This window comes from Pantherophis guttatus, chromosome 3, assembly GCF_059756535.1.
Source record: "Pantherophis guttatus breed Tessera chromosome 3, ASM5975653v1, whole genome shotgun sequence".
Lineage (NCBI taxonomy): Eukaryota > Metazoa > Chordata > Lepidosauria > Squamata > Colubridae > Pantherophis > Pantherophis guttatus.
In genome coordinates this window covers 40,114,835-40,140,275 of record NC_142065.1, presented here as the reverse complement: position 1 = coordinate 40,140,275, position 25,441 = coordinate 40,114,835, and the positions used below count along the sequence as shown (strand labels likewise).

Genomic DNA, 25,441 nt, shown 5'->3' with positions numbered 1-25,441 from the left:
AGGACAATGCAAAATATTTTTATTTAGGAAGGCCTTTGTTGGATAACCAATTTTAATATGTTTTGATATCTTGAGTAGTATTAAAAATGTTTAAGTTTATTGTATTCACATTTAACTCCCTCCTTGTTCATATTTTAATTAGTGGCCCTAAAGACATTCTGTTGATAGTAAGGGGGAGAGAGAGAGAGAGGTGTGTCTGTCTGTCTGTCTGTCTATTATCTATCTATCTATCTATCTATCTATCTATCTATCTATCTATCTATCTATCTATCTATTTAGAGTCCTTAATATCTGTCTGACTAGATTGTTAAAATTGCAAACATGGATGCAGATAGGAAGCAAGGTGTATTAAATTCATGATATTTACTTCCGAGTAAGCATTTGTAAAATTAACTTTATTTCCAGTGAACATGAAGTTGAGGTCATTTTCTTCCTGTGCTAATGGAAAACAAACAATAATCATGTACATTTAAAATAAGATAACTTTATTGCAATTTTTTTCTACTGTGAGCACAAATGAAATTCTTAGCTTGCTCTCAAGAAAAAGCACTTATCTACCCAAACACATGCATAACATACATATACACGTGCTATATATATATATACATAAATATCAACATTTCAATATTCATTATTGCCTGAGTTAACAAGAGAAGTGCATATTCTATATGGATACCTGTAGCCTAACCTACAATCAGCCAATCATTCCAGATGTGTAACTATCCTCCTACCTTAACCTTTTTAGCAGACATATGGATACACATGTAGACATTTAAATTTTCTAGGATAAGATTTTCTTGTTATTCATCTACAAGCCATTAGTACACAGAGAACCTCAAGTGTTTCTTTAGATACCAAGTGTTCTATTAGATAGGCCTGTGCCCATGATGGTAACAATGTAAATTTATCTTTACATATCCAGTTTATCTTTCCCACAACTCTGTGCATATTCCAGTTCAAAGGACATTTTTTTTCACTAGGATCAAAAGATTTCTCCCCAACTTGCTTGCTTCTTGCAGTGGTTTAGAAAGCAAGGGAGCATTCAGTACAAAAAAGCACTTTCCTACTTTTGTGACTCCAGCCAGCTCTTTAGCTGTTCCTTCTCCGCTGCCTATATCTTTTGTGCAACTTCCTCCAGATGCTATTTTCCCCAACATGTTTGGTTGTAAGATCTTGTTTAAAGGCTATCAACCTTGGCTATACAGGAGAAAGTTTCTAATTCAGTACAATTCAAATCTTCTGGCAGAATGAAACAGTCCCCTGGCTCAAAAGAAAAGACAGGCAGGCAAGAATGCAATCTCTTCCTCGTGGCCATCACATGAATGAGATTGAAGTGCATTATGGTAATGATTAAGCTGCTTTGCCATTGCTTGAATGCCAGCCTGTGTGTGTGTCAAGAGGAAGAACATAAGGCCAGGTCTTTTCAATGCCAAGGAAGTGGAACAAGGAGAAGCAATGTCATCTTCAATCCAAACTGCAGCAGGACAAGAATGGTTAAGGAACATTTAACAAGAATCAGTTGCAGACAACCAGCTGGAGCTACAACACCCCGAGTAAGCTGTATACAGTACACACTTAGCAAATGGCAAGTTGATGATTGCCTCTCACTCCCTATAGTAGGTAGGATGACTAAAATCAACAGGCCAAATGCATACTTCCAACATACCAGACAAATGGCATCAAGTTCTATGAGTAAATTTCCTTGAATCCTGTATGTTATTTTAAATTTTGTGTCTGTTACAATTTTAACTTATAACACACAGTTAAACACACAAGTAATGTATGAGCCATGCACTATATATTATTTATTTTGGGGGTCTATGAAGCTTCTCTATCTACATTTGAAACAGACAACTAGTACACTCCAATTTCAGCTCCAGTCAATCCCAGCATTGTCAAAGTCAAGAATTGTGAAATTATGATCAAACCGCCTTTTTGTTTCATTCCAATTTTGATGTTTAGTTAAAATGTATGAGAAATTCCACTGGCAACATAAACTGAAGTCTTCAAGTTCAATAAAAATCTAATGACTCGTCATTACTTGGTCCAAGTTTTGCATAATCAATTTTTGTTTATTTTGAAAATGCAAGCGTTTCAGCCGGATAAACAGTGGAAGAAAGGCCTACCTTATCATTACAATGAACACCACCTTGTGAGGTCCTCAGAATTAGCGTTGTGGGAAAAGCACATTAATTTTGTTTTCACAGAAGCCTGGGGAGATTTCGCTTCACATTTGCAAGAATTTCTCTCTGCAGCTATGCAATATAAAGGTTTTTAAAACAAAATCAGAAGCTAAAGTTCTCATAGTTATCAAATACATATAGGTTCCTGAATTTTAAAGGTCTAAAATGAGATCTCCTTTTATGGAAAATATGTATAGCAGTTTTCTATTGCTTCTGGAAAGATGCACCAGGTTGATTAATGAGGAAACTTACTACTTTTATAAAAGACTGGACTTTATGGACTTTTTGTTGCAAATAGATAAAATGAACTGAAGATTTCTGGATTTACTGATTAATAAGAGCGGACTATAAGGGAACTATGTTATGTAATTTTGGAGGGGAGAAATGATTTTAAATATGTTTATAACTGCTGTGAAGATCAGAAGCTGTTTCCTTGATCGTTTTGCTTTTTCCTGTTTTTTATTTTATTGCTTTAACACTTTTTTTTCTCTTTTCATTAACCTTTTTCATTAAAACATAAGAAAGGTTAGGGTTAGGGTTGCATACATAAGGTGTCACCAGCCATATAATGTGTGTCCTTGCAAAAAAAACCAAAAAAAAAAACACAGAAGCTCTGCTTTATATGGAATCCACAAGCGATGCCACAAGAAATTATTTTTCAAATAGAAATTTGTTCATGAAAACTGGATGCTGGGATATGCTTAGGTATTGCAGTAACAATGCTACATACAACTACGAAAAAGTGAAATGTAGAAAGGGGCTTTCATATCTACAAGTTTGCATGAGGCGGCTTGTTTAAATCATGCAGTCAAATCTTTTTTTTTTTAACTGCAGCCAATGAGGGAAAATACACGTTCTCTAAAACAACTTGACACTAGGAAGATTCTTTATAGGGTCACAACAGAACAGAACCACTGGAAAGTCATCTGCTCTCCTCTCCAAGTATAAAGCTTAAAAGAACAATGTGACCTGACTATCTATCACTTTCTGCAAGAGAATTGGCTTTAGAGAGGAAGGTATTTTAAGGGCATGCCATTACTTACATGTACCAGAATAAAGAACAATGCTATGTGATAAGATTGGTCAACCGCAGAAAGGGCTTAGTGTCAGATGAGGACAACCAGCAGGCTTAAAATAGGAACATGTTTATTACAACTTGTATTTAGGAAAAGTCTCTGAAGAAGACACTGGGAAAGAGAAGGAAATGACCAGCTGAAACTGAATGGACTGTTTTAGTGGCAATAAACGTACTGCTCTAACACCTAAAAGACCAGATTAAGAACAGATCATGATAGAGAAAATTTACCTATGTGGTTACGAAGAGTTGACAACTTGATGGCACACAATCTGTTTAGAAAGGACTTTGAAGCACCAAATAGTATGAAAGTCTGCTTCAAACTAAGCTTTCTTCCTAGTGTTGTTATGCATATATCCATAGAATTATTTTCACAACTATATGAAAAATGTTTGCCAATGCTTTGACTTCGCAGTATAGACTACATACAGTCTCTTTCCAAGTACTAGCCAATTGTAATGCTGTTTCATTTCTTAGACAAGATCAGTCAGGTGCTGTCCTCTATTGCAGGGGTCTCCAATCTTGGCAACTTTAAGACTTGTGGACTTCAATTCCCAGAATTCCTCAGAACTCTGAGGGCTGAAGTCCACAAGTCTTAAAGTTGCCAAGGTCGGAGACCCCTGCTCTATTGAGATAACTTGTCCTAACTAGAATTTTGTGACTATGTAGCTATGCGATGTTGATGGAATTTATTTTTCTGGCAGCCATGATTTTAATCATCCTTGCTGCAAAACCACTATAGAGCAAGTCAGTTAAATTAAGTAGTACTGTTTTTTCTATTTCCAATAAGACAATTCTCTGTCTTCATAACAACCTAAGAACAACCAAATTTGTAAGTAAAAAGGGGGAAGGGAAGAGGTGACAGAACATGTTTATATACTACAACACTAAGCTGTAAATCTGCTTAACAGCGGGCAGTCTTTTCTTTAAGCTCCAGCCAAAGAAAGAGATAGATGGCAGCTTCATTAGCAAGTGCCAGTGGTACAGAATCTTTCCTGACAACATCCCTATTCAACAGTGTGCAGAATTGTTTAAACAAGTCAGTAATAGCATTTATTCAGTCTAACGCTATTTAATCTTAAAATGGTGAATCTATATGCCTTCTTTTTTTTTAAATAAAATGCTATGAAACAGAACTTTTCATCCACCCAGTTATCCTTGCTCTGCATGAAACAAGATTATATGGATTCTTTCTAGTCTGGGTTGAGCCTGGGCGTGGATGAGATAATGCATTAACCACCCTGGTGGATGACTAGCAGCAGGACTCACACGAGGGAATATGCCATTCTTGGCCTACATTCATGTCTCAGTGGAGTTCAATACCATTATTATATTCATGGTATCTTTTGACGATTGTAGCACTGGGTTGCGATTCCACTGTTTTCTGAGTGGACGATCCCTGTTGACAAAAGAGAGAAATCAAGATCTTGGAAGCTCTAATGTAGCATGCCTTAAGGCTTAGGCCCTCTACCACATTCTTTTGAAAAGTACTGAGAAACTTAAAATGCTGATTAAGTATAATTGTACATTACAGGCAGTTGAAATGGCAGAGGTCTTGACCCTGCGGCTGGAGCTTGTGCGACAGCAAAGAGGACAGAAATGACAGGATGATTCACAGCAAGAGGAAGATACTGTTCAAAAGCTTTTGATATCCAAGTTGTTCTCAACAGGATCCCCCTGCAATTAGTTTCTGCCAGATCTTTAGGTGGAGGCTGTGATCAGGAAGGCCCTTGCCCAACTTCAACTAGTGCTCCAGTTTTGCTAGACAGATTCTGGCAACCGTAATTCATATTGTTAACTCACATATGGATTACTGCAATTTGCTCTACGTGGGCTCCTTGAAGACAATTTAAGGAAGACTATGATGGCTACTATGGTTGCTGTCTTTGGCTGTCACTATATTATTTGACTGGCTTTTCTTTTTTACTGATTAGTTTTGCCAGCCACTCAGTCACTATTTGCGAGATGAAAGCCACAGAAAATGATTGGAAAGATAGAGAGCTACAGCTGGTACCAAAAGAAGCTGCCTGCTTAGTGACCAGTCAGAATCAATACCATAGCTATGGTACAAATCACACTGCTTGATAGTAGATTTCTGGGTCCATTTCAAGCTTAAATTCTCTCCTATAAGCCCTTTAGGATTTGAGTGTGTGCTACTTCTGGGACTGTCCTCTTTCAGTGTATCTGTCTACCCACTCTGCATTAGCCAAAAGTGGAGCAAATCCCCCCACCCCAAAATATTAAGGACAACCCAAACAAATCTGTTGTAGCCCCCTTCATTTAGAATAGCTTCCTACCTTCTAAGGTTAACAGTAAAGGTCCAGAAAGCTGTGAAGTGTTTTTTCAAAATGCCTTTGGAATAGCCCATGTTATTTTACTGTAGGCAACTGCTTAGTTGGGTTCAAAAATATTTTAGCAGCATACAGTTCAGGGGTAAAATGCTCCCGGTTCGGACCGGATTGCCTGATCCGGTAGCAATGGCGGCGGGTGGTTCAGAGAACCAGTAGCAAAAATCCCTGCGCCCCACCCCCCCATGCCTCATCAGAGGCTTTTTTAAAAAAACTTTTAAAAGCATTTTTTTCTACAACCTCTTCTGACGAAAAAATGCTTTTAAAAGAAAAAAAAAAAGCCTCTGATGATCGTGCGGCTCAGCTGGGATACTCAGAGGCTTTTCAAAGCATTTTTTAAAAAGCCTCTCTGAAAATCTGAGCTGAGTTGCCTGATCGGCAGAGGCTTTTCAAAGCATTAAAAAAATGCTTTGAAGTTAAAAAAAAAAGTTTGCCATGCCCACCGTCACATTACCTCCCACACCAAGCCACGCCCACAGAACCGGTAGTAACAAATTTTACATTTCACCCCTGATACAGTTGTATATTTTAAGTAAAATCTTTGGATGAGGAGGCATACAAACATATGTATGCAATCAATAGTCAATAAATCAATCCTGGCTTTTAACATTTTAGGGAAGAATGGATCAGGAATTATAGTTTCAAGAATAGCCTAAGATGAAAATCGAGCCAGCAAAAATAAATGTTTCCATGATAGCTGCTTGGTATACAATCTGCTTTGAAACCCAATAATTATGTTCCATTGTTAAAAAGAAATCCTTGATCCTTGATGCAAGCTTTAAGTTGGAATTCATCTTTTTTAATGAAACTTAAAAGCACAAACATTTTATCCAGGATGCATTTTCTGTATTCAGCTCTGCTTGTGTTAGTTGCAGAATGCTCTTTTGTACCATTATTCTGCAGGCTAATGAAATAATATAGCCAATTGGCTTCACCACTGTAACAACTGTTCTGGGAGAGGGAAGAGAAGAGAAAATGCTATAATCCATTTTACAGTAAGGATTTGGGGGGGGGGGGTTGGTAATAAAAGAGTATGTGGCAACAGCATTTGAAAGGGTTTAGAATAGGCAGCAATAAATCCCTTAACAATGGTTTCATTTGTGCAGTTGCAGTATCTGTGTAATAAGCATTGATGGCCTGGCCTGTCTTGTATGTTTTACTAACAGTAAATAAGATCTGTGGACTTTTCTGTTATCTTGTATACCCTGGGTTTCTCTAGGATAACAAGAATTATCTAGACAATTCTGAGGCACTGCTTTGTGGGATTCTGTCAAACATCAGGTCAGCACTTGTTATTTTAATATAGTTGAAGAATCACTTGAGACACTGATAGCTAACCACAGAATGTGAAAGGAAATAAGATGGAAGAAAGTACAACCTTTACAAATTCCCAAAGATGTGCTTAATTGTATTTGTTTACTTGTTTTGATATAAAAACATTAAAGAAAAATAAAATATTTAGATGGATCATTTAAAGAGCAAATTATTAAAAATGAACAGCCTCCCCCAAAAAAGCCCTCTTCCAAAACCTATTTTTAAGACATAAAGAGCACATGAATCTGTTCAGAAAAAACTGTGGTATTTATATATATTTGGTAATAGATGTTTAGCTTTTGAATGTTACATTTTGGTCTGCAAATGTAGACCTCAATTTCTAGGCGTAAAAAAACTATTTACAAGTAGATCACAAACACATAAGTAAGTGAAATGTATGCTATTTCCACATCTTAAGACTTTTTGATGGAATAAAAAAATCCTTTGATAATTTTAAACATGTCAACTATTCATTTTCCTAAACATTTCACTAAACATTTTAATCTAGTACATTTTAAGAATATTTCACCATGCGGACAAGTATTTAAATAAATTACCATATTTTATGGACTATAAGACGCTGCGGACCATAAGCCACACCTACCTTTTGGGGAGAAAAACAATAAAAGAATCTGCATCTGCCTCCTAGCAGTTTGCTTCCTTGCCGCAAACAGCTTGGTCAGCTTCAGCACGGCCTGATTTAGCATGAGCAGCTGATTGGCAGATGGATCTGCCTCCCGGAATACCGCCAATCAGGTGTTCCAGGCTGCAGGGAATGCTGCCCATCACCGCCACCTATTTCCGCCTCCGAGGGCCTCTGCGCATCCCATTTTCAACCCGTTCCAGGCAGTGGGGATCACATAGACACTAAAAATGGGGCACACGGAGGCGGCAATAGGTGGTGGCAGCAATGGGCAGCGATAGTGGTGATGGGCGGCGATCCCCGCACCCTGGAACAGCTGATCGGCAGTATTCCAGGAGGCAGATCCAACCGCCAAACAGCTGCTCGTGCTAAATCAGGTTGTGCTGACCAGGCTGTTTGCTGCAAGAAGGCACACTGATGGGAGGCAGAGGCCGAAGGATGGGGGCCAATGGGTGGGCGGGGCTTTGGCAACATTCGCTCTATAAGATGCACAGACATTTCCATCCACTTTGGCGGGGGGGGGGGGGGGGTTGTGTCTTATAGTCTGAAAAATACAGTATTCATATTCTATATTTTTATTCACCTGTAAACAAATACCAGACAAACTCTTACCTGCTAAATGCTATGGAATTAAAATAATGGCAGCATATATTCTTTTATCCTACTTGGATCTTGACAGCTGAACCTTTTGAAAACCTATTTAATTATTTTCTAACTTTTGAGATTTATTATTCCTTTCAGTGATACTTAATTAAACATTTAAAGCAAAAAGAATTTCAGCATGTTCCCTGAAATACAGTATCATCTACTGTATTATATCTATCCCTCCCCCCCCCCAAATTTAATGTGTTTCCAAGATGGCTATGATAATATTTTTTTAATTCACCAAGTAAAATAAAGACCAGAGACCAAGTACACTGTATTAGTTATCATCATGGCTACTTACAAGAATATGGCTCAAACTAGAAGCTTTTCAATGTTAGTTTATTGCAAACTGAACCAGTTATGCATTCGTGACACATCGACAAGGTTAAACATGAGACACAAGGTTTTGTAATGTCACATTTTAACAGAGTACAATAACATATATATGAAAATATTCTACTGAATGTACAAACTTAGAAGTATGAAAACAGCCTGATAGGCTTCTTTTGTGTTTCATTTTGGATATAAAAAATTTCTAATAAACTCAGCAGCCAAGACAACAAAATATTTCACAGTGCACTTTTAATACTATCAAGGGACTTCCACAAACTCTGTTCAATAAAGGCAACTTTACTTGTGAGATTCTTCATATTAGGGGAAAAGGACAGAAAACATGAAATCCAATTTGTTCCACTTTATTTACATAAACTTTTAGCTACCAGTTAATTTCATGAAGCAGACTTGAATTTCAGCAAATAGGAGGCTTAACAAAGCAAGTGTCTCATGGAAAAATAATTTATTTTTAATTTGGTTTATATAAAATAAACGTGTATCACACATAGAGAAACATTAGGGATCAAACTTATTAAATAATATTTCAATCTACTAATTTCAGTTAGTGGAAAGGGAGTAGAGTATCATGTTATGATTAGTACTTAAAGGTAGGTATGTCTACATAGTGTTTTTATGGGGAGTGAAAAATTCTTGGTCTGTTCTTAGACTAATACTAAATACTAATACTTAGACTAATTCTTAGTATTAGTCATTATTTATTTCCAGAACTACCAAGAACTATCCTGAACTATCCTGCATATGCATTGTGCGCTTTTTGGTTGTTGTTTTTTTACACTCGACTAGCTTCAATACACTTGAGCAACTCAATCACATACCATCTTACATGCTAGAAGGATATTTCTAGATCTCACAGGTACTGCCTTTACATCAAACAAATGTTTTTTCTTGTTCTACTATAAGAACATGTGGGAATGTGATAAAATTCCTGTTTGGGGATTCTTAAAGGAAATCACTGGCCACACATTCTGCAAAGAGAACTGGAAATGTTATTAGTTTGCACAGCCACATGAATATAGCAATGTAGTCCATAACCTGGAATGTCTACATTCTTAGAATATTGCTAAATTAATTTACACAAATGTACACAAAAGAATTTTTTGTGCAATGTTATTCAAAGCCAAATACCTGAAACACTGAAGAGAACCTGCATTCACTTTAAAAGCTTTTGTTGAAGAATAACCTTCAGTTGGGAAGCCAGACACCATTTTATGATTGTCTCTCTGTACTAAAACATCGTAAGGAATAATAAAATTACACTAATTGCAGTTTGATTTATATCAGTCTATATTCAGGTTTTAAGACAAATATGCTACAAATCATGCAGATTGAATCTTAAATGGAATAAGCATGCAACTATGTCACTAGTAATGACATTATTCATTACTAGTATTTCTATGCACTGCCTTGTCCTGGCAGTTTACTATCTATTTTTCTTGTCATATTTTAGAACTACAGAACGCAGATTTTGCTAGTTTTTGTCCACTGTCTAAGCAGTAGCAAATGAGATTTAGTAGTATAGGACAATCAAGAGCATATCATACTATCACATATATAATCAGAAATGAAATTTTACTTGTCATATATTCCCCATTGGACTACTGAAATATTAAATATTTTGCCTTATTAAAAGTAGGATTCTAGCAGCGTATTGTTTTTCACTTCAGTAGTGACATCAAACACTACATTCACTAGAGCAAGCACCAGTTTGCAAGTGAAAGGAATACTTCTATCAATAATTTTTCCAGCTTTCAGGAAATTAAGAAATTATATTATGACATTTGTAGAATAATATTTTACATGACAAATAGATCATTTAAACCAATAATCTCCCAGACTTGCTCCCATACATTTTTAATTACTATATGAATAACTGAAATAGGAAAAGAACTAGTCACATATAATGGGTGAACTATGCAAACATAGTTTATATAATCTAAACTTTTGATTGATTTTCTGCAGGCCTGGCTTGTGACCAGAAAGCTGTTTTCCACCTGTCCTTGAAGTGTGATATTTTTCAATACAAGAAACACACAGTTTCTACTTTGTACAAAATTAAAAAAAACACAGTTGAGCAGCTATATATCATATTAAAATATAATCCACTCAGAGCAAGTCAACATGAAAAGCATGAAAGACTGAATGTTTTATCTATCCTGAGCACAGATTAATAAGATGTTGTCTGTTCTGGCACTATAGCTGTGTTTAAGACAATATTCTCTTGGTACTTACACTATACAAAATAAGGAGAAATATTGCCCCAACCCCCCCACCAATCGGAAAGTATTTTTTTAAAAAAGCCATAGCATAAAACAAAAATATATCCCTTTGGAAGTAGCATAATTGATAAAGTTAGATATCAGTATCACTATCCATGGTAATAGTGCAAATTTATTATTGCCTAAATATAAGCAATATTAATTTAATTCTAAGTAAGCATGTTTGGCAATTTCCTTAGAATTTCTTACTTCAAAGCTTAAACAGTTAATGAAAATACTGTATCTTTAGCTTTGTTCAATAATTGCATGCGCTCTTACACTGATCCCAGTTTCAATTCAGGATAATGGTACCTCTTCAAAGCATGTAACAAACCAAAAAGTAATGGTAATTAAAAAGCAATTTCCTCTCCAGAGAAAGTCAAGTGAAGACGATATGAAAATGTTCACATATTTTATTCAAAGAAGCCCAACAAGTTGGGTAAGTTTTTAGAAGTTATCAGAAACACAATCAAGTAGAATCTGGTATCCAGAAACATTAGGTCTGCTATACTGTTGTTTTTTTTTAAATAAAAAGGATCCACCAGCCTTTTCTTCATTTTTTTTGTCCAAGATATTTGTACACCTACCATGAGACTGGCAGTAAGGAGCATAGGAAATGTTTTTTGCTTACCACCCAACTTTGATCCCTACTAATAAAGCAAGTCAGGTATTATTTATGAATAATATGCCTAGGTAGCCAAAAAAAACCCCAACCAACAACAATTTACAGAACAGTGTTAAGGCTTTGCTAAAATAGCCTAGACATGGAAGCTCTAAGGCACATATTAGTACATTCACATTGCTGATAAAAGAGAGAAGCAGAGTACACATTCCCACCCCCCACCCCCAAAAGAAACCTACTAAAATGCTAGCACTGCCCACTGACCTGTTACTTGTCAGGTGTTGATAAAAATACTATCTGCAGTATCAGGTTTTGTATTTTTAAAAAAGCCTGATTTATATCATTTTCCACCACTGTTCATTAAGATCAGCAGTTCCCTCGAACATGTCAGTATTTTTTAATTACTACAAAACCTTCTGGGTTTATGAGTCTCTCACACACGACTGTCTTCTTTTAAACCATCGTCTGTGGTTTTTGGAGGTAGATTAACCATTTCGTTGGACTCCTTTTGTTTTTCATCAATATTGGTTTCTTCTTCTTTTCCTTCCGCAATCTGCTTATCCATTGCCTTCTGCTCTTTTGCCACTAGCCGGTAATTGATGCCCATCCCAATAAATAGGAAGATCCCAGAGAAAATAAGGATGATGCCACATGCCCAATAAGTGTATTTGTAGTCACCATATATATCATTGAGTTTACCTAAAAGGCAAAAGCAGAGGAGGGAGGGAAATAGGTTATAAGGCTATTTTGTAATAGTGAATAATTAATGGTCACAAATGCCAAGAATTAACTTCAGTGCTAAAGAGTTTCCTCTCATTACCAGACTCTTTCTAGATATCTGTATAACATAGGGATTCTCAAATACTGTGGTGAATTTGTGTAACACACCCTACTCTCATGAACCAAACTTACCAGTATACTAGATGCTGCTGGAAGTTGCCCTTGGCACTATTTTAGTAAATTTAAGAATGATCCTTTTCAAAACAGGATTGCCAGGAAATTCTATGTCCACCTTGCATGCTATGTCAACTTACAGTTGCCAAGTTCAACTGCAACCAGTCCTGGCTATGTCTTTCTTCCCAGAAACTTTATGCATAAGACACTTCAAAGAATTCCCACAGACACATCCCCAGGGCAAAGCAAGGATCCCAACTCTTGAGGGATAGAAGAGTCAGAAGAAAATAATAGCGATCCATAAGGGACACTAATGTATCTGGGTAGGAACATTCCAACAGCAATGTGCAAACATATTTCAAGAGACATAGATATGTATATTTTAATTAGTGCAATACTGAAAGGAATGCAAAGAACAACAATAATGTTTTAATTAATTATCCTTCTCTTAGAAATGAGTTGGTATGACCAGCAGAGAAATGACTGTAAAAATCAAAGTTTGTTCTAGCCTTCATGTTGACTTATTTCTATTTAGAAATAATGCTTTTCTCTTAGATTTATCTTTTACCACTGAGCCTACCAAATCCTGCAATGGTGATCAGAATGTGTCCATCAAAGCAGTGAAGTTTGTGGGTCTGTGGGTAGGCAAATGTGTCCACAGGGCCAAGACAAGCTCAGTCTCCTTGCCAATGTTATATAATTAAAGGGCAATTTTGGCAAAGTTATTTTTAGTCCAGCTCAGTTGAGGAGAAAAATGGCAGCTACTGTTGTAATTCAGTATCATCTATGCAGATAAAAGGGGGAATCCTTGGACAAGAGCTGAAAAAGGATAAAATATATTAGGTGGCTGCAACTATCCTCACATCCAGAGGCTTATAACTCAAGAGTTTAAGAAGTAAAGTAGGATTATAAAATGAATCCTGATGGTTTTGTCAACGGCAACATAAATTATTTTTCTCCTACTTATCTCAGGTCAGATTCATAGGTCATCAAAATGCCAATACAGTCTCTTTCTTCCCCATCCCAAGGGTGAAATACATATTTTACCTAAAAGAGGTGGTCCCAAAAGGACTGGACAACATTCCACGATAGTCACCAAACCAACGGCACTGGAGAATCGCTGAGTCCCAACTAAGTCCATCAGTGTTTCAAACAAGACAGAGCTCAGCCAGCCAAAAGCAAATCCAAAAAATCCAGCGTAGATACAAAAGCCAGTATAACTAGTAGATAAAGGAGCCAAAAGATGGCATACTCCATTGTAGATAATAGACACAGCAAAAAAATATTGGATTCTAGGTCTAATCCACTTGGTGTTTGCCACCAAACCCATGGATGGTCTGGCAACCATGTCTACAAAAGCCAGAATAGATAACAGGAGAGCTGAAGATTCTTTAGAGAAACCCTTGCTCTTTCCATAGTTGCTGAGAAACACTAATGGTGTGAATAGTCCAAAAAACATGAACACATTACCAAACAGGTAAAGCAAGAAGCCACGATGTGTGAAGAGTGACAAATCCAAAAACTTGTTAATTGTTTGGAAGGCTGTAGTCTTTTGCTTTTTATTTTTGCCAGCAATAAGATCTGTATTAACATCTCCTGCTTCTTTTCTTGTCTCTTTGCCCAGCTCCTGCAATGCTTCCTTATTAATTTCTTTTTTCACTTGATCAGGCTTAGGTCCTATTGGTCTCATCAATGACCCAGCCACACAGCAGTTCAACAAAAGGCTTCCAAGAATTAAAAAGCTCCCTCTCCATCCAAAAATACTGTAGAAATATTGGTTCAGAGGAGCCAGCGTAGACAGGAATACAGGGCTACCAGCCATGGCTAATCCATTAGCCAAAGGACGTTTCTTATAGAAATACTTGCCAATCATGGTCAAAGCTGGGTTTAAATTAAATGCAAGGCCCAGACCTGGGGGTAGAAATATAATTATATTAAAATTATTAACACACACAAATGCAGCCCTTACGAATCCTGTGTTCTAAAATCAGTTTATGTTCTTATCGATACTGTGGCATGCACACTATATCCATCATATTAAGCTACTTAGTGATAAAAAGTAATACAACTCCCTTAACACATTCAAAAGACTTTGGGATACAGAATGCAAAACACACACTAAATACTTAGGAATAGTTCAGTGACATCTGACACATTTTTTATACCAAGACTCTTTGTTTTCAGTATGAATGTGCAAAATTCAATGACTTCAGAGAATTCTGGAATGAAATGTTCCTACACTTAACTGTGTTGAACTTCTACTGGACTATGCTGTTTCCAGGCTGATTTGGTGGTTTCTGGTTATAAATGTCCTGGTCAGGAGAATTACACGTTGTGGAATACTAGCTCAGGACCACGTCAAGCTTTTCCCAGCTGGGGAATTTACTTCTATAAACACTGAACCCCTTCCCTACAGAATGGTAACATTTCATTCCCCACTTACTGAAATCTGCAGAGATATATTTCATGTTTTAAAAGTGAACAACATTAAATACATAAAGCACAGGTGTCAAACTCCTGTACTTTGACAGATTGTCAAACAATCGCGTCATGGACTGGATTATGACATATCGCGACTTTTTTTGCCTTTGCGGAGCTGGGGTGGGTGTGGCCTGTATCCTGTCTGTGGGCCGCCACTTTGACAGGCCTGATATAAAGTACATAAACCTTTTTTGAAAAAGCACTTATGAAAACCAATTCAAAGTCAGAAATAAATCAATGAAGGTAGTCCTTGACTTACAACAGGTGATTACAATATACTCAGGAGAATGGATTTGTTTAATGATGTAATTTGCTTAGTGACTGCAGTGCCTCACTTTATGACCATCATAAAAAACAGTCATAAAATGACTTATATGCCAATAAGCAACAAAAGAAGTTTGGGCAGATATAGAGATACCACAGAGATAACAAATTCCTCCAGGCAGGTTATTTTGAGAAAGATGCCAAAGATGGAAAAGACATTTCAGAGAAATGCCATCACCTGTTTGTATTCAGAAACTGCATGGGCAAATTAAGAAAAACTGAAATAGCTCTTATGATATTTGACTGTTTCCCAACTACTTGGATGAATGGGATGAGCGATATTGTAAATTTGCTTTTGACTAACATTCAAATGATGAATAATGATTAACATCAGGCTTCCGTGCATTTCATCAGCCGAGAGCTCAGGGCAGGGGCGGGGGGGTGGCGGTCATTTTAAAAGAAGGTCTTGATCCGAGGGAGACCACTGTACCTCAGATAGCCGGATGTGAGTCCCTTTTTGTGAAGTGGGGTCGTGGGGTGCAGATGGGTCTGTTGATCACGTACCTGGCTCCCTGCCACGTGGCAACGACCCTGCCCGAACTCCTCAATGTTATAGCCGAGGTGGCGGCTGATACCCCCAGACTTGTGGTCATGGGGGATTTCAACCTGCCATCCATCGGTGAGACATCTGAAGTAGCTCGGGAGTTCATGGCTTCCATGACGGCCATGGACCTGATCCAAGTAATTTACGGCCCTACTCATATGGGGGGACACACTCTGGACTTAGTTTTTATCTCTGGTCAGTGGTTGAGTGGCCTTGATATAGGGGATGTAGATATTGAACCCTTGTCATGGTCTGACCACTCGCTCCTTCGACTTGACTTTCTGACCGCCGTACCCCGTCGCAGGGAGGCAGAACCGACCAGGTGGTTCCGCCCCAGGCGCCTGATGGACCCTGATAGGTTCCAGATGGAGCTTGGGCCATTTCCTGAGACTCTAGCTCATGACTCGGCTGATGACCTGGTGGCCGCCTGGGATAGGACGGCTGCCGGGGCTTTGGACCGGGTCGTGCCTTTGCGGCCTCTGACCCGGCACTGAACTCACTTAGCTCCTTGGTTTTCCGAGGAGCTGAGGGTGATGAAGCGCCGGAAAAGACGCCTAGAGAGCGGTTGGAGGGCCAGTCGTTCCGAATCTGACTTGACACTGGTAAGGTCTCATATTAAGACCTACCTAGTGGCGATAAAAGCGGCGTAATCTAGCTATTTTGCCGCTCTTATCGCGTCATCAGATAACCGCCCAGCCGCCCTGTTTAGGGTGACCCGCTCCCTCCTCCATCTGGGAGCGCGGGAGGACCCCTTGCAGGGCCGAGCTGAGGATTTTGTACAGTATCTGGATGATAAAATAACTCAGATTCGGGAAGACTTGGCCGCCGACTGGGTTAGTTCAGACGAGACGACTGAGGCAGGCCTTGAGAGTGTTATCTGGGAGGAGTTCGATCCTGTGGCTCCCGAGGACGTGGACAGGATCTTGGGGCGGCTGAACGCAACCACATGTTTATTGGACCCGTGTCCCTCCTGGTTGGTGCTGGCTTCCCGGGAGGTTACACGAGGCTGGCTCCAGGGGATTATTAACGCTTCTTTGAGCGAGGGTGTCCTGCCGGCCGCCTTGAAAGAGGCGGTGGTGAGGCCTCTCCTCAAGAAGCCATCCCTGGATCCGGCTGTTTTGGCTAACTATCGTCCAGGCTCCAACCTTCGCTTTACTGCGAAGGTTGTTGAGAGTGTGGTGGCGCGACAGCTTCCCCAGTACCTGGATGAAGCTGTCTATCTGGATCCGCTCCAGTCCGGCTTCAGACCTGGGTACAGCACAGAAACGGCATTGGTCGCGTTGGTGGATGATCTCTGGAGGGCCCGGGATAGGGGTTCTTCCTCTATCCTGGTCCTATTAGACCTCTCAGTGGCTTTTGATACCATCGACCATGGTATCATGTTGCGCCGGCTGGAGGGACTGGGAGTGGGGGGCACCGTTTTGCGGTGGTTCTCCTATCTCTCCGACCGGTCACAATCCGTGTTGACGGGGGCAGCGGTCGACCCCAAGGCGCCTTGTTTGTGGGGTGCCGCAAGGGTCGGTCCTCTCGCCCCTCCTGTTCAACATTTATGTGAAGCCGCTGGGTGAGATCATCCGTGGTTTTGGGGTGGAGTTCCATCAGTACCCTGATGATACTCAGCTGTACATTTCCACCCCAGACCATCCCAATGATGCCTTGGAAGTGATGTCCCAGTGCCTGGAGGCCATGCGGGTCTGGATGGGGAGAAACAGGCTTCGACTCAACCCTTCCAAGACCGAGTGGCTGTGGCTGCCGGCGTCCCGGTATAGCCAGCTGACGCCATCGCTGGTGTTTGGGGGCGAATCATTGGCCCCCACAGAGAGGGACCGCAACTTGGGTGTCCTCCTGGATGCGCGGCTGTCTTTAGAAGGGCATATGACAGCCGTGGCCAGGGGGGCTTTTTGTCAGGTTCGCCTGATACGCCAGTTGCGCCCCTTTCTGGACCGGGACTCCCTACGCACAGTCACTCAAGCACTCGTCACTTCTCGTCTGGACTATTGTAACGCTCTCTACATGGGGCTCCCCTTAGGGTACACCCGGAGGCTCCAACTGGTGCAGAATGCGGCTGCGCGGGGGATTATGGGAGCGACGGGGCGCTCCCATGTGACTCCTCTCCTGCGCGAGCTGCATTGGCTTCCGGTGGACTTCCGGGTGCGCTTCAAGGTGTTGGTGATCACCTTTAAAGCGCTCCATGGCTTAGGGCCAGGGTACTTACGGGACCGCCTTCTGCCACCAATAGCCTCCCACCGGCCGGTTCGCTCCCACAGAGAGGGCCTCCTCAGGGTGCCGTCGGCCAGACAATGCCGGCTGACGACCCCCAGGAGGAGAGCCTTCTCTGTGGTGGCACCTACCCTATGGAACAATCTACCCCCAGAGATACGAGTGATCTCCGACCTTCAGATTTTTCGTCGGGCCCTAAAAACTCATTTTTTCCAGTTAGCCGGTCTGTCTTGATTTTAGGGTTAGTTTTAAAATTTTAATATTGCTTTTAATTGACAAGTTTTAAATTATGGGCCAAATTTATAAATTATTTTAACTTTATTTTTTAACTGTGATGTTTTGTATAGATGTTTTTATCTTGGCTGTTCACCGCCCTGAGTCCGAAAGGAGAAGGGCGGTATAGAAATTTGAATAAAGTAAAGTAAAGTAAATATCCTTCTCTGAAAAAAAAAGTAGACATGGAAATTCTAGTTCACCAGCTCAAGAGTTTTGATCCTGGAAAGGAAAGATTGGCCTTTACTTAATATTCCAGATTAGTGTTTTCCAATAGAGAACTGCATTCCTGTTCTTTAAAAAACTTATCTACATTTATCTCTGAAAATTATACAATTACATATATCTACGTTTTATAGATATGTTCACTTACCACCCACAACACCAACACAGAAGTACAACTCTTCCACAGTATTACAGAAAGAGGCAGCGATCAGACCACAGCCTGACAGGCAGCCCCCGGCAATCATGACTGGACGGCTGCCATATTTGTTCACCAGGATGCTGCTGATTGGGCCTAGAAGAAATAATTATTCAGGCAATAGGTTACATCAATGTATTTCCCAATCTTTAGAGTAATGCATGCAAAGTAAAGCAAGAGACTTCTGGAGACTATGAACACTACAGTATATAAGAAACAGAGAGCAAATATTGCAAAATTAGGTATTTCCATTTAAAACCCCTAGAAGTTGCTCCTAAGATTATATCATAGCTTGTCTTCTGGTTAACCTAAATTGAAAAGTGAATGGTTTGACCTAGAGAAAATAATAATGCAATTGAATAGGCTTGGGTGTAGGTGTGGGTGTGGTGTGGTAGCTGGTTGCAAATGATTCTGATTTCCTTATATTTGAATATTTTGGTTTATTTTTCTTTTAAATTTTGGTAAAACATCTTATCTTTGTTAACTCTCCTAGAAGAGGTAATTACAACTGAGAGATGAGTAAAATAAAAAAGAACATTCCAAATTGTATTCTAATTTAGCCTAAAGTATGTTTTATCAGTTGTACAATGAATATGCATTACTGTGTTAATATAACAATATCAAAAGATCGGGGTGGGAGGGTGGGGGGAGAACCAGATGGAAATATGCAAGCCAAAAACACACTCAAAAGTTTTGATCATTTAACTTTTAAATTCTTCCTGGTATGTTAACAGTTAAAATTAAATTTTGCAAATCTATCTATAAAAGTAGGTGATTGTTTCTGTTTACAAATTTCTTAATGTATTGTGAATATTTCTGCTTTGGAATAATTTGTTTAGCGCACACATCTTATTAGCACTGAGAAGCCTTGGTGGGCCTCACTTAACTGGACTTATGCAGTCCGGTGTGGAAAACCAACTGTCACGGGAACACAGCACAATTGGTAAAGGGGGCTGCTTCTCGTCTGCAATACAATGCGTGTTTGTGGGGAACCCAGGGCTAAATCACACACCTCATTTGCTTTGTTGCTACGGTACTAGTTTTTTAAATGATTGACCAATACATAGAAATACTACACAATTCAGCTTCGAGAATTATATCATATTTGTTTACCAGGACATAACATACAGAAGGCAGATGTTTGTAATTTGGAGCAAGACACAGGACAGATACAACTTCCAATTGAACAGATGTTACATTTAATTTGTATCACCAACAATAAAGGGTAACGGCTGACTGTTTAACAACTAGATTGTTTTAGCATACAGTTAAGAACAGATATGGTTTCTAGAGTGTTTAATAATGGCAGTATTTATTTATTAATGAATGTACAGATAGTCCTCAACTTACAACAAATCACTTAATGATCGTTCAAAGTTACAACAGCACTGAAAAAAGTGACTTATGACCATTTTTCAGACTTATGACTGTTGCAGCAACCCCATGGTCATATGATTTACATTCAGATGTGTCAGGATGGGGTTGAGGATTGTCCCCGAACCGTGAACCAGCTCACAAGCAAACACACTAGGACTGAAATAAAACTAGCAGAGGAGTCTTGTATAAAAATATACTTTATTTGAAAATGTTTAAAAAACACTATATCTTTAAAAAAAGCATTGACAACAAAGTCTTATCTTGGTTAAATGAAGCCAGGCCATCTCCCTAAATTCCTCTCCACAATACCGAAACAGTCCATAAGAAAAAAACTAACATGACACTAAACAGCTTCGGTGTCGATACATCATCGAGGTGGTAGAAGGGCAGCAGCGTAAGCTTCACAGCTAAAAGTCACCTGTGAAAAACAATTCAACCAGCAAACGTGGCTTGAAGCTCCTGGGAGAGAAACTGTCCGGCTCTCCCTCCGATCGTAGCTCCAACGGCAACAACAGTTCAGATGTTGGCTTGCGTGCTTCAACTCAGCAAAAGGCAAGCCAAAATTGGAGACTTCAAAAGGCTCCAGCTATCTCAACTCACAGTTGCAGCTAGCTCCATGGGAGTATCTTTACACAATTCTTCGGCTCCTTTTCTGCTGCTATCTCTGCTGCAGCCGTCAGGACTCCTTAGCTGAGTTCTCTTCCTTTCTGCAGCTCTGCTCTGGGCCCTGCTTCCAGGTGCTTCAGCACTGGCTCTGCATCTAGGCCTAAACAGTGTCTAGGCCCGAATAGCAAGCAGAAAGGTCCGTGCTTATATGGGGAGTTAACCTGCAATTAACTAGGGAGGGGAAGGCTTGCAGTTAATTGCAAACAGGAGATGGCTTGATTGGAGCCATACTGTTTGTGACTGATCAAGTAGCTACAGCAATTCTGAAAACACTAGTGACAAGATGCTTGACAACTGACTCACATTTACGATGGTTGCAGTGTTCCAGGGTCATGTGATCATCTTTTGCAACCTTCTCACAAGCAAAGTCAATGGGGAAACCAGATTCATTTAGTAACCGGGTTACTAATGTAATAGCTGCAATGACTTAACAAACATGGCAAAAAAAGTTGTAAAAAGGGGCAAGACTCACTTAACAAATTTCTTACTTAGCAACATAAATTTTGGGCTCAATTGTGATGATAAGTTGGGGACTACTTGTATATAGTCACATAACTCAAAAATTGTAACACTGGGCTACTAGCATTGAGTTAAAATAGGCTACAAAATATCACACAAAAAACATGAGGCCACAATTATTTTCTATACCATTACAAAATGAAACTCCGGCTCAATCCTTGAGCCAAATTTCCAAGATATTGCAAAAGGCCACAGGACTAGGGCCATATAAATGTCACAGAGAGTGGTGTTCCATAGAAAAGGCACTGCAACAAAGAAGACCAGCTTCCTGATTTTATGGAAACCATTAATATACATGCTGGATATTCTGAGACAAGCAAAAATAATCAGAAACAGATGTTCGCACAAATAATCTAACCCTGTGCTATGATGGGCTTAATAGTTTGTAGCCAACATTGTTTTAGTATTACTTATTATTTAATTCAAAACTAGGTAATAGCTACTGTATAATAAAAGCTTAAATGAATTCTTACCTTAACTCTGTTATGTACAATTTGTATAGTCCTTTAATCACCACCCAAAAGTTTGGGACTGATTAATTTACATTCAATATTTAAAATATTTCTTTTAAGAGTTTAAATCTAAAATAAAGTAATTAAACGCCAACTGAGAAAAACATTCTACAAACTCTAGAGCTTGTTTAAATGCAACTAGAAACACATGTCCTGAATACTGACTTATGTCCTTTTAATCTGGATAATTACGCATTTTTGGCCACTTTATTTTTGTTTGTGTGACATTTGACCAGGGAAGCCCCACCAATGGCAATCAAAAGTACCCAAGAACTACTCGAAAATTGGGGGGGGGGGGGGAATAGCTCATTAGTAAAGTTGAACAGATTTTTCAACTTTGTTTTTAAAAATGAACACTGCTGGTCTTTATTTTTTACATTACTGATTATTTATGGACTGAATTTTCTAAACTATTAAAATCAAACAATGACAAGGCTGTTATAGTTCATGTTCTTGTTGCCACCATGAAGCAGGAAAATATGCTGATTGCCTCAACAGTTGAATAAGGACAAAGATTATTCTCTTCCAAACAAAAATTTCATATGCAATGCAGCATGGTTACTTATTTTTGAGATACATGCAAAGTAAAAGCCGGCTGTTCACCATATTTCAGCAGCAGTGAAGTCAAAAGTATTCAGGCCTGTTTTGAAAGCATGAAGGGTTATGTCTATTTAGTTTTTAAATTGCCTCAAGTCCTGTAAATAAATAGGACAAAAACAATCATAAAAATAGATATGTAAATGTGGATTTTAACGGTCCATTTCCATATACACAGCATGATTTTATAGTGACATTTTGTACATCCTTAATTTCCTTTAGTTCCTGGGTAAAACTTTATTATTAATTTATTATTCATTCAATTTAAATCACTAAAAAAATAATAAAACAATGGCCCGGAATTTAACACACCTTGTACATTATCAAAAACACAGATTTAATTTTAGATAACTTTAATGGATTCTCATATTAGAATAGAAGGGGAAAAAATTAGAGTATATATTACCTTAAGTAGTTATAGAACACAGTATTAGCAAAAATGATAGCAAATATGTTGATAACATATACTTCCAGTTACAAAAAAGCAGTGTATAAATAAGTATGTGATTATTATAGACCATACGTCAAGCTGCGAGGCCCAGGGCTTGTCACAGCGGGAGGACAGGAGCATGGGTGACGCAAAAATGCACCAGTGACAGGGGTGTCTCAGGAAGACCCAGCTGTAGCGCGCAAGCATAGCACAAACAATCAGTTGGGTGGCCTCGTGGTGGCAGAGGAAACAGTGTAGTTAGCTGTGAGGCCCGGAGACGTGGCTAAGCCAGGAAGCGCCAAGCAGCTGATTAGGCCCGACGATCAGCTGGGCCGGAGCTTTGGCACGTGAGAGCCACAAGGGTGAGGCCTGCACAGTGGGAAGGTGTGGCTTGCCTATTTACGGGCACTGGGAGGCGGATGCTCCCAGCGCTGATTTTGCGTCAAACAGACTTTGCTCACCACTTTGCTGACTGCTATTTTGCTGCTGAATGAACTCATTGCGTGCCTGAGTCCGGCTGAATAAACCCAGTTTGCCTTCAAGCGTGTTGCTTCTTTCCTACTGGTATCAGTCCAGAGCTTGGATCCTTGAGACCGTATTTCCTAGTACCAAAATTCTTCTTTTTAATTTATTTAATCTTGCTTATTTATTTATTATGTATTTGTCTGTAATTAGCAAAGCAGAACATTTATTTTCCTTCCTTATTGAAGCAAATCATGCACTAACTTTTAAGTACTTAAGATCAGTCGTCTAAAAGATTATGTCAAAGGAAACCTTAGAGACTTGCCCACCATGCAGCAGTACGAGACCTGGGTGTTTTTTTTAAGTAGCAAACTTGGAGCCACAATCCCTCATTCTAGCACTTCTTTTGTTCTGTTAGCCAAGGAACGGCTGATTGATGTACATTTTTTGAGGCCTACAATGATTTACAATTTATTAATGTGGCCCTTTCCCTTAAACAAGTTGTACAGGCCTGCAGTAGAGACTACAAATTAAAAACCACTCAAATAATAATTCATTGGAAATGTAGTATTTATATTTCTGCAAATTAAATAGATTGGCCTATTTTCCCCCACACTGGGTACTATAGGAATATTTAAATTTACCTACAGATCTATTAACATTTTTCTCCAATCAAAGCAGGACATTATTATTGAAACTGCACAGTAAAAATACCATTTATTTGGTTTGCAAACTTACCCCCTGCGTACATAACTGCCAACATAATAGAAGAGATCCAGGAAACTTTGCTGCTTGATGCGTCAAAGATGATTTCAATCTCCTTAAAGAATACTGTAATGGACTTGGGGAATGCATATGAAAATCCAATAGAAATAAAGGCACCAACAACCACAGCCCAACCCCATCCTCCTTCAGGTGGCGTGTATCCTACTGGGCCTCCAATTGCTGCCGGCATCTTGACTGAAGTAATTCAACAGGTATTTAAAGATCTATAAAGAAAAATGACAGTATTTCTTTCAGAAAATATGTCAATAAGCATTAGGGAAACATTGTTGAATTTTGTCTCCAATATTATTAAGACCATATTCTGTTAAGACCATACTGTTAAGGCTATATGTATCACCAAGTTTTAGATAAGACTGGGATATAAAGTTATTATAAGAGCAAGTAAGACTAATTCCTCCTGGGCTTATAAATTTCATTTCCCTCCTCTTTTTAAGCAGTTAAGAATATTTAGTGTTGTTCCTACTTGATCTGTTTCTATCAACAGTATCCTCAAAGTTCAGAAAATAAATTGAGATACTGTGTGTTTAAAATACCAAAGATTGGCAAACCTGTGGCACGCAGGGCCCTCTCTGATGGCACACGAGCCATAGCCCCAGTTCAGCTTCACTGTGCATGCAAGCACGCCTCCTGCTGGCCAGCTGGTCTTCAGATCTGTGCCGCGCATGCATGGGGGGCAAGGCACGTGCATAGGGACCGCGTGCACATGCAAGGGGTGCATGCAGGGGGCCGCGTGCGCATGCAGGGGGCAGGGTGTGTGTGGGGGACCACACGCATATGCACAGGGCATGCGCGGGAGTGGGAGAAATGAACAGGGACCATGCACGCATTGTATTTTGGGGGTTCGGACGCATGCATTTGTGTGCACACCCACACGCTTTGGGCACTTGGTCCAGAAAAGGTTAGCCATCACTGGATTAGATAATTGAACTTAACCTATCTCAATGCCAAATTAAAACAAAAAAATCCTGTTATATTTCAGACCAATTAATTTGTATTATAATTTTAACTGTTTTTTTGTTTCTTTTTCAGGCATCCATGAACCAAAGCTACATGTCAAATTCAAATCATTCCTATCTCTTCAACTACGACTGGAATGCACATCAAATTATCCTTTCCATAATAACTTCGAATGCTTTCACGAAATAGATGCTCCTCTGGAAACACTGGCAATTTGGATATGCACTGATTTCTCACTAGCACTGTTGTACAATACATACTTCAAATATAATAATAATTACTCATAGCTTGAATTTGGTTCTCTTTAAGAACTTTTTTATATATATACAAACTATTTGGGAATCATTAACTTGAAAAATGAATCAAATTAAAATAATGATCCCCAAATAACTTGTATATATAAAATAGTTATTAAAGAGAACCAAATTCCAACCTTAACTAATCCAACAATGTATCTGGAGACCCATGGCATTTTTAAGACTTAAAAAAACTAGTGTCCAATGATCTATCTTCTTTCATGGGTAAGCATATTCCTGACT

General features: G+C 39.1%; 1 protein-coding gene across 3 annotated transcripts in view; it reads right to left on the bottom strand.

Moving 5' to 3' along the window:
- Positions 1-8,530: 8,530 nt before the first annotated feature.
- The window catches only part of SLC16A1 (solute carrier family 16 member 1), a 43,268-nt gene continuing 26,357 nt past the window's right edge, over positions 8,531-25,441 (bottom strand). For all 3 annotated transcript variants that reach the window (XM_087889370.1, XM_034414288.3, XM_034414286.3), the window contains exons 2-5: positions 23,898-24,148; positions 18,549-18,692; positions 13,381-14,244; positions 8,531-12,138 (exon numbers count right to left, since the gene is read on the bottom strand). In XM_087889370.1, the coding sequence (XP_087745496.1) occupies positions 11,873-12,138; positions 13,381-14,244; positions 18,549-18,692; positions 23,898-24,114 (1,491 nt within the window). In that variant the 5' untranslated portion in view covers positions 24,115-24,148 and the 3' untranslated portion in view covers positions 8,531-11,872. The remainder of the gene's footprint in view (positions 12,139-13,380; positions 14,245-18,548; positions 18,693-23,897; positions 24,149-25,441) is intronic.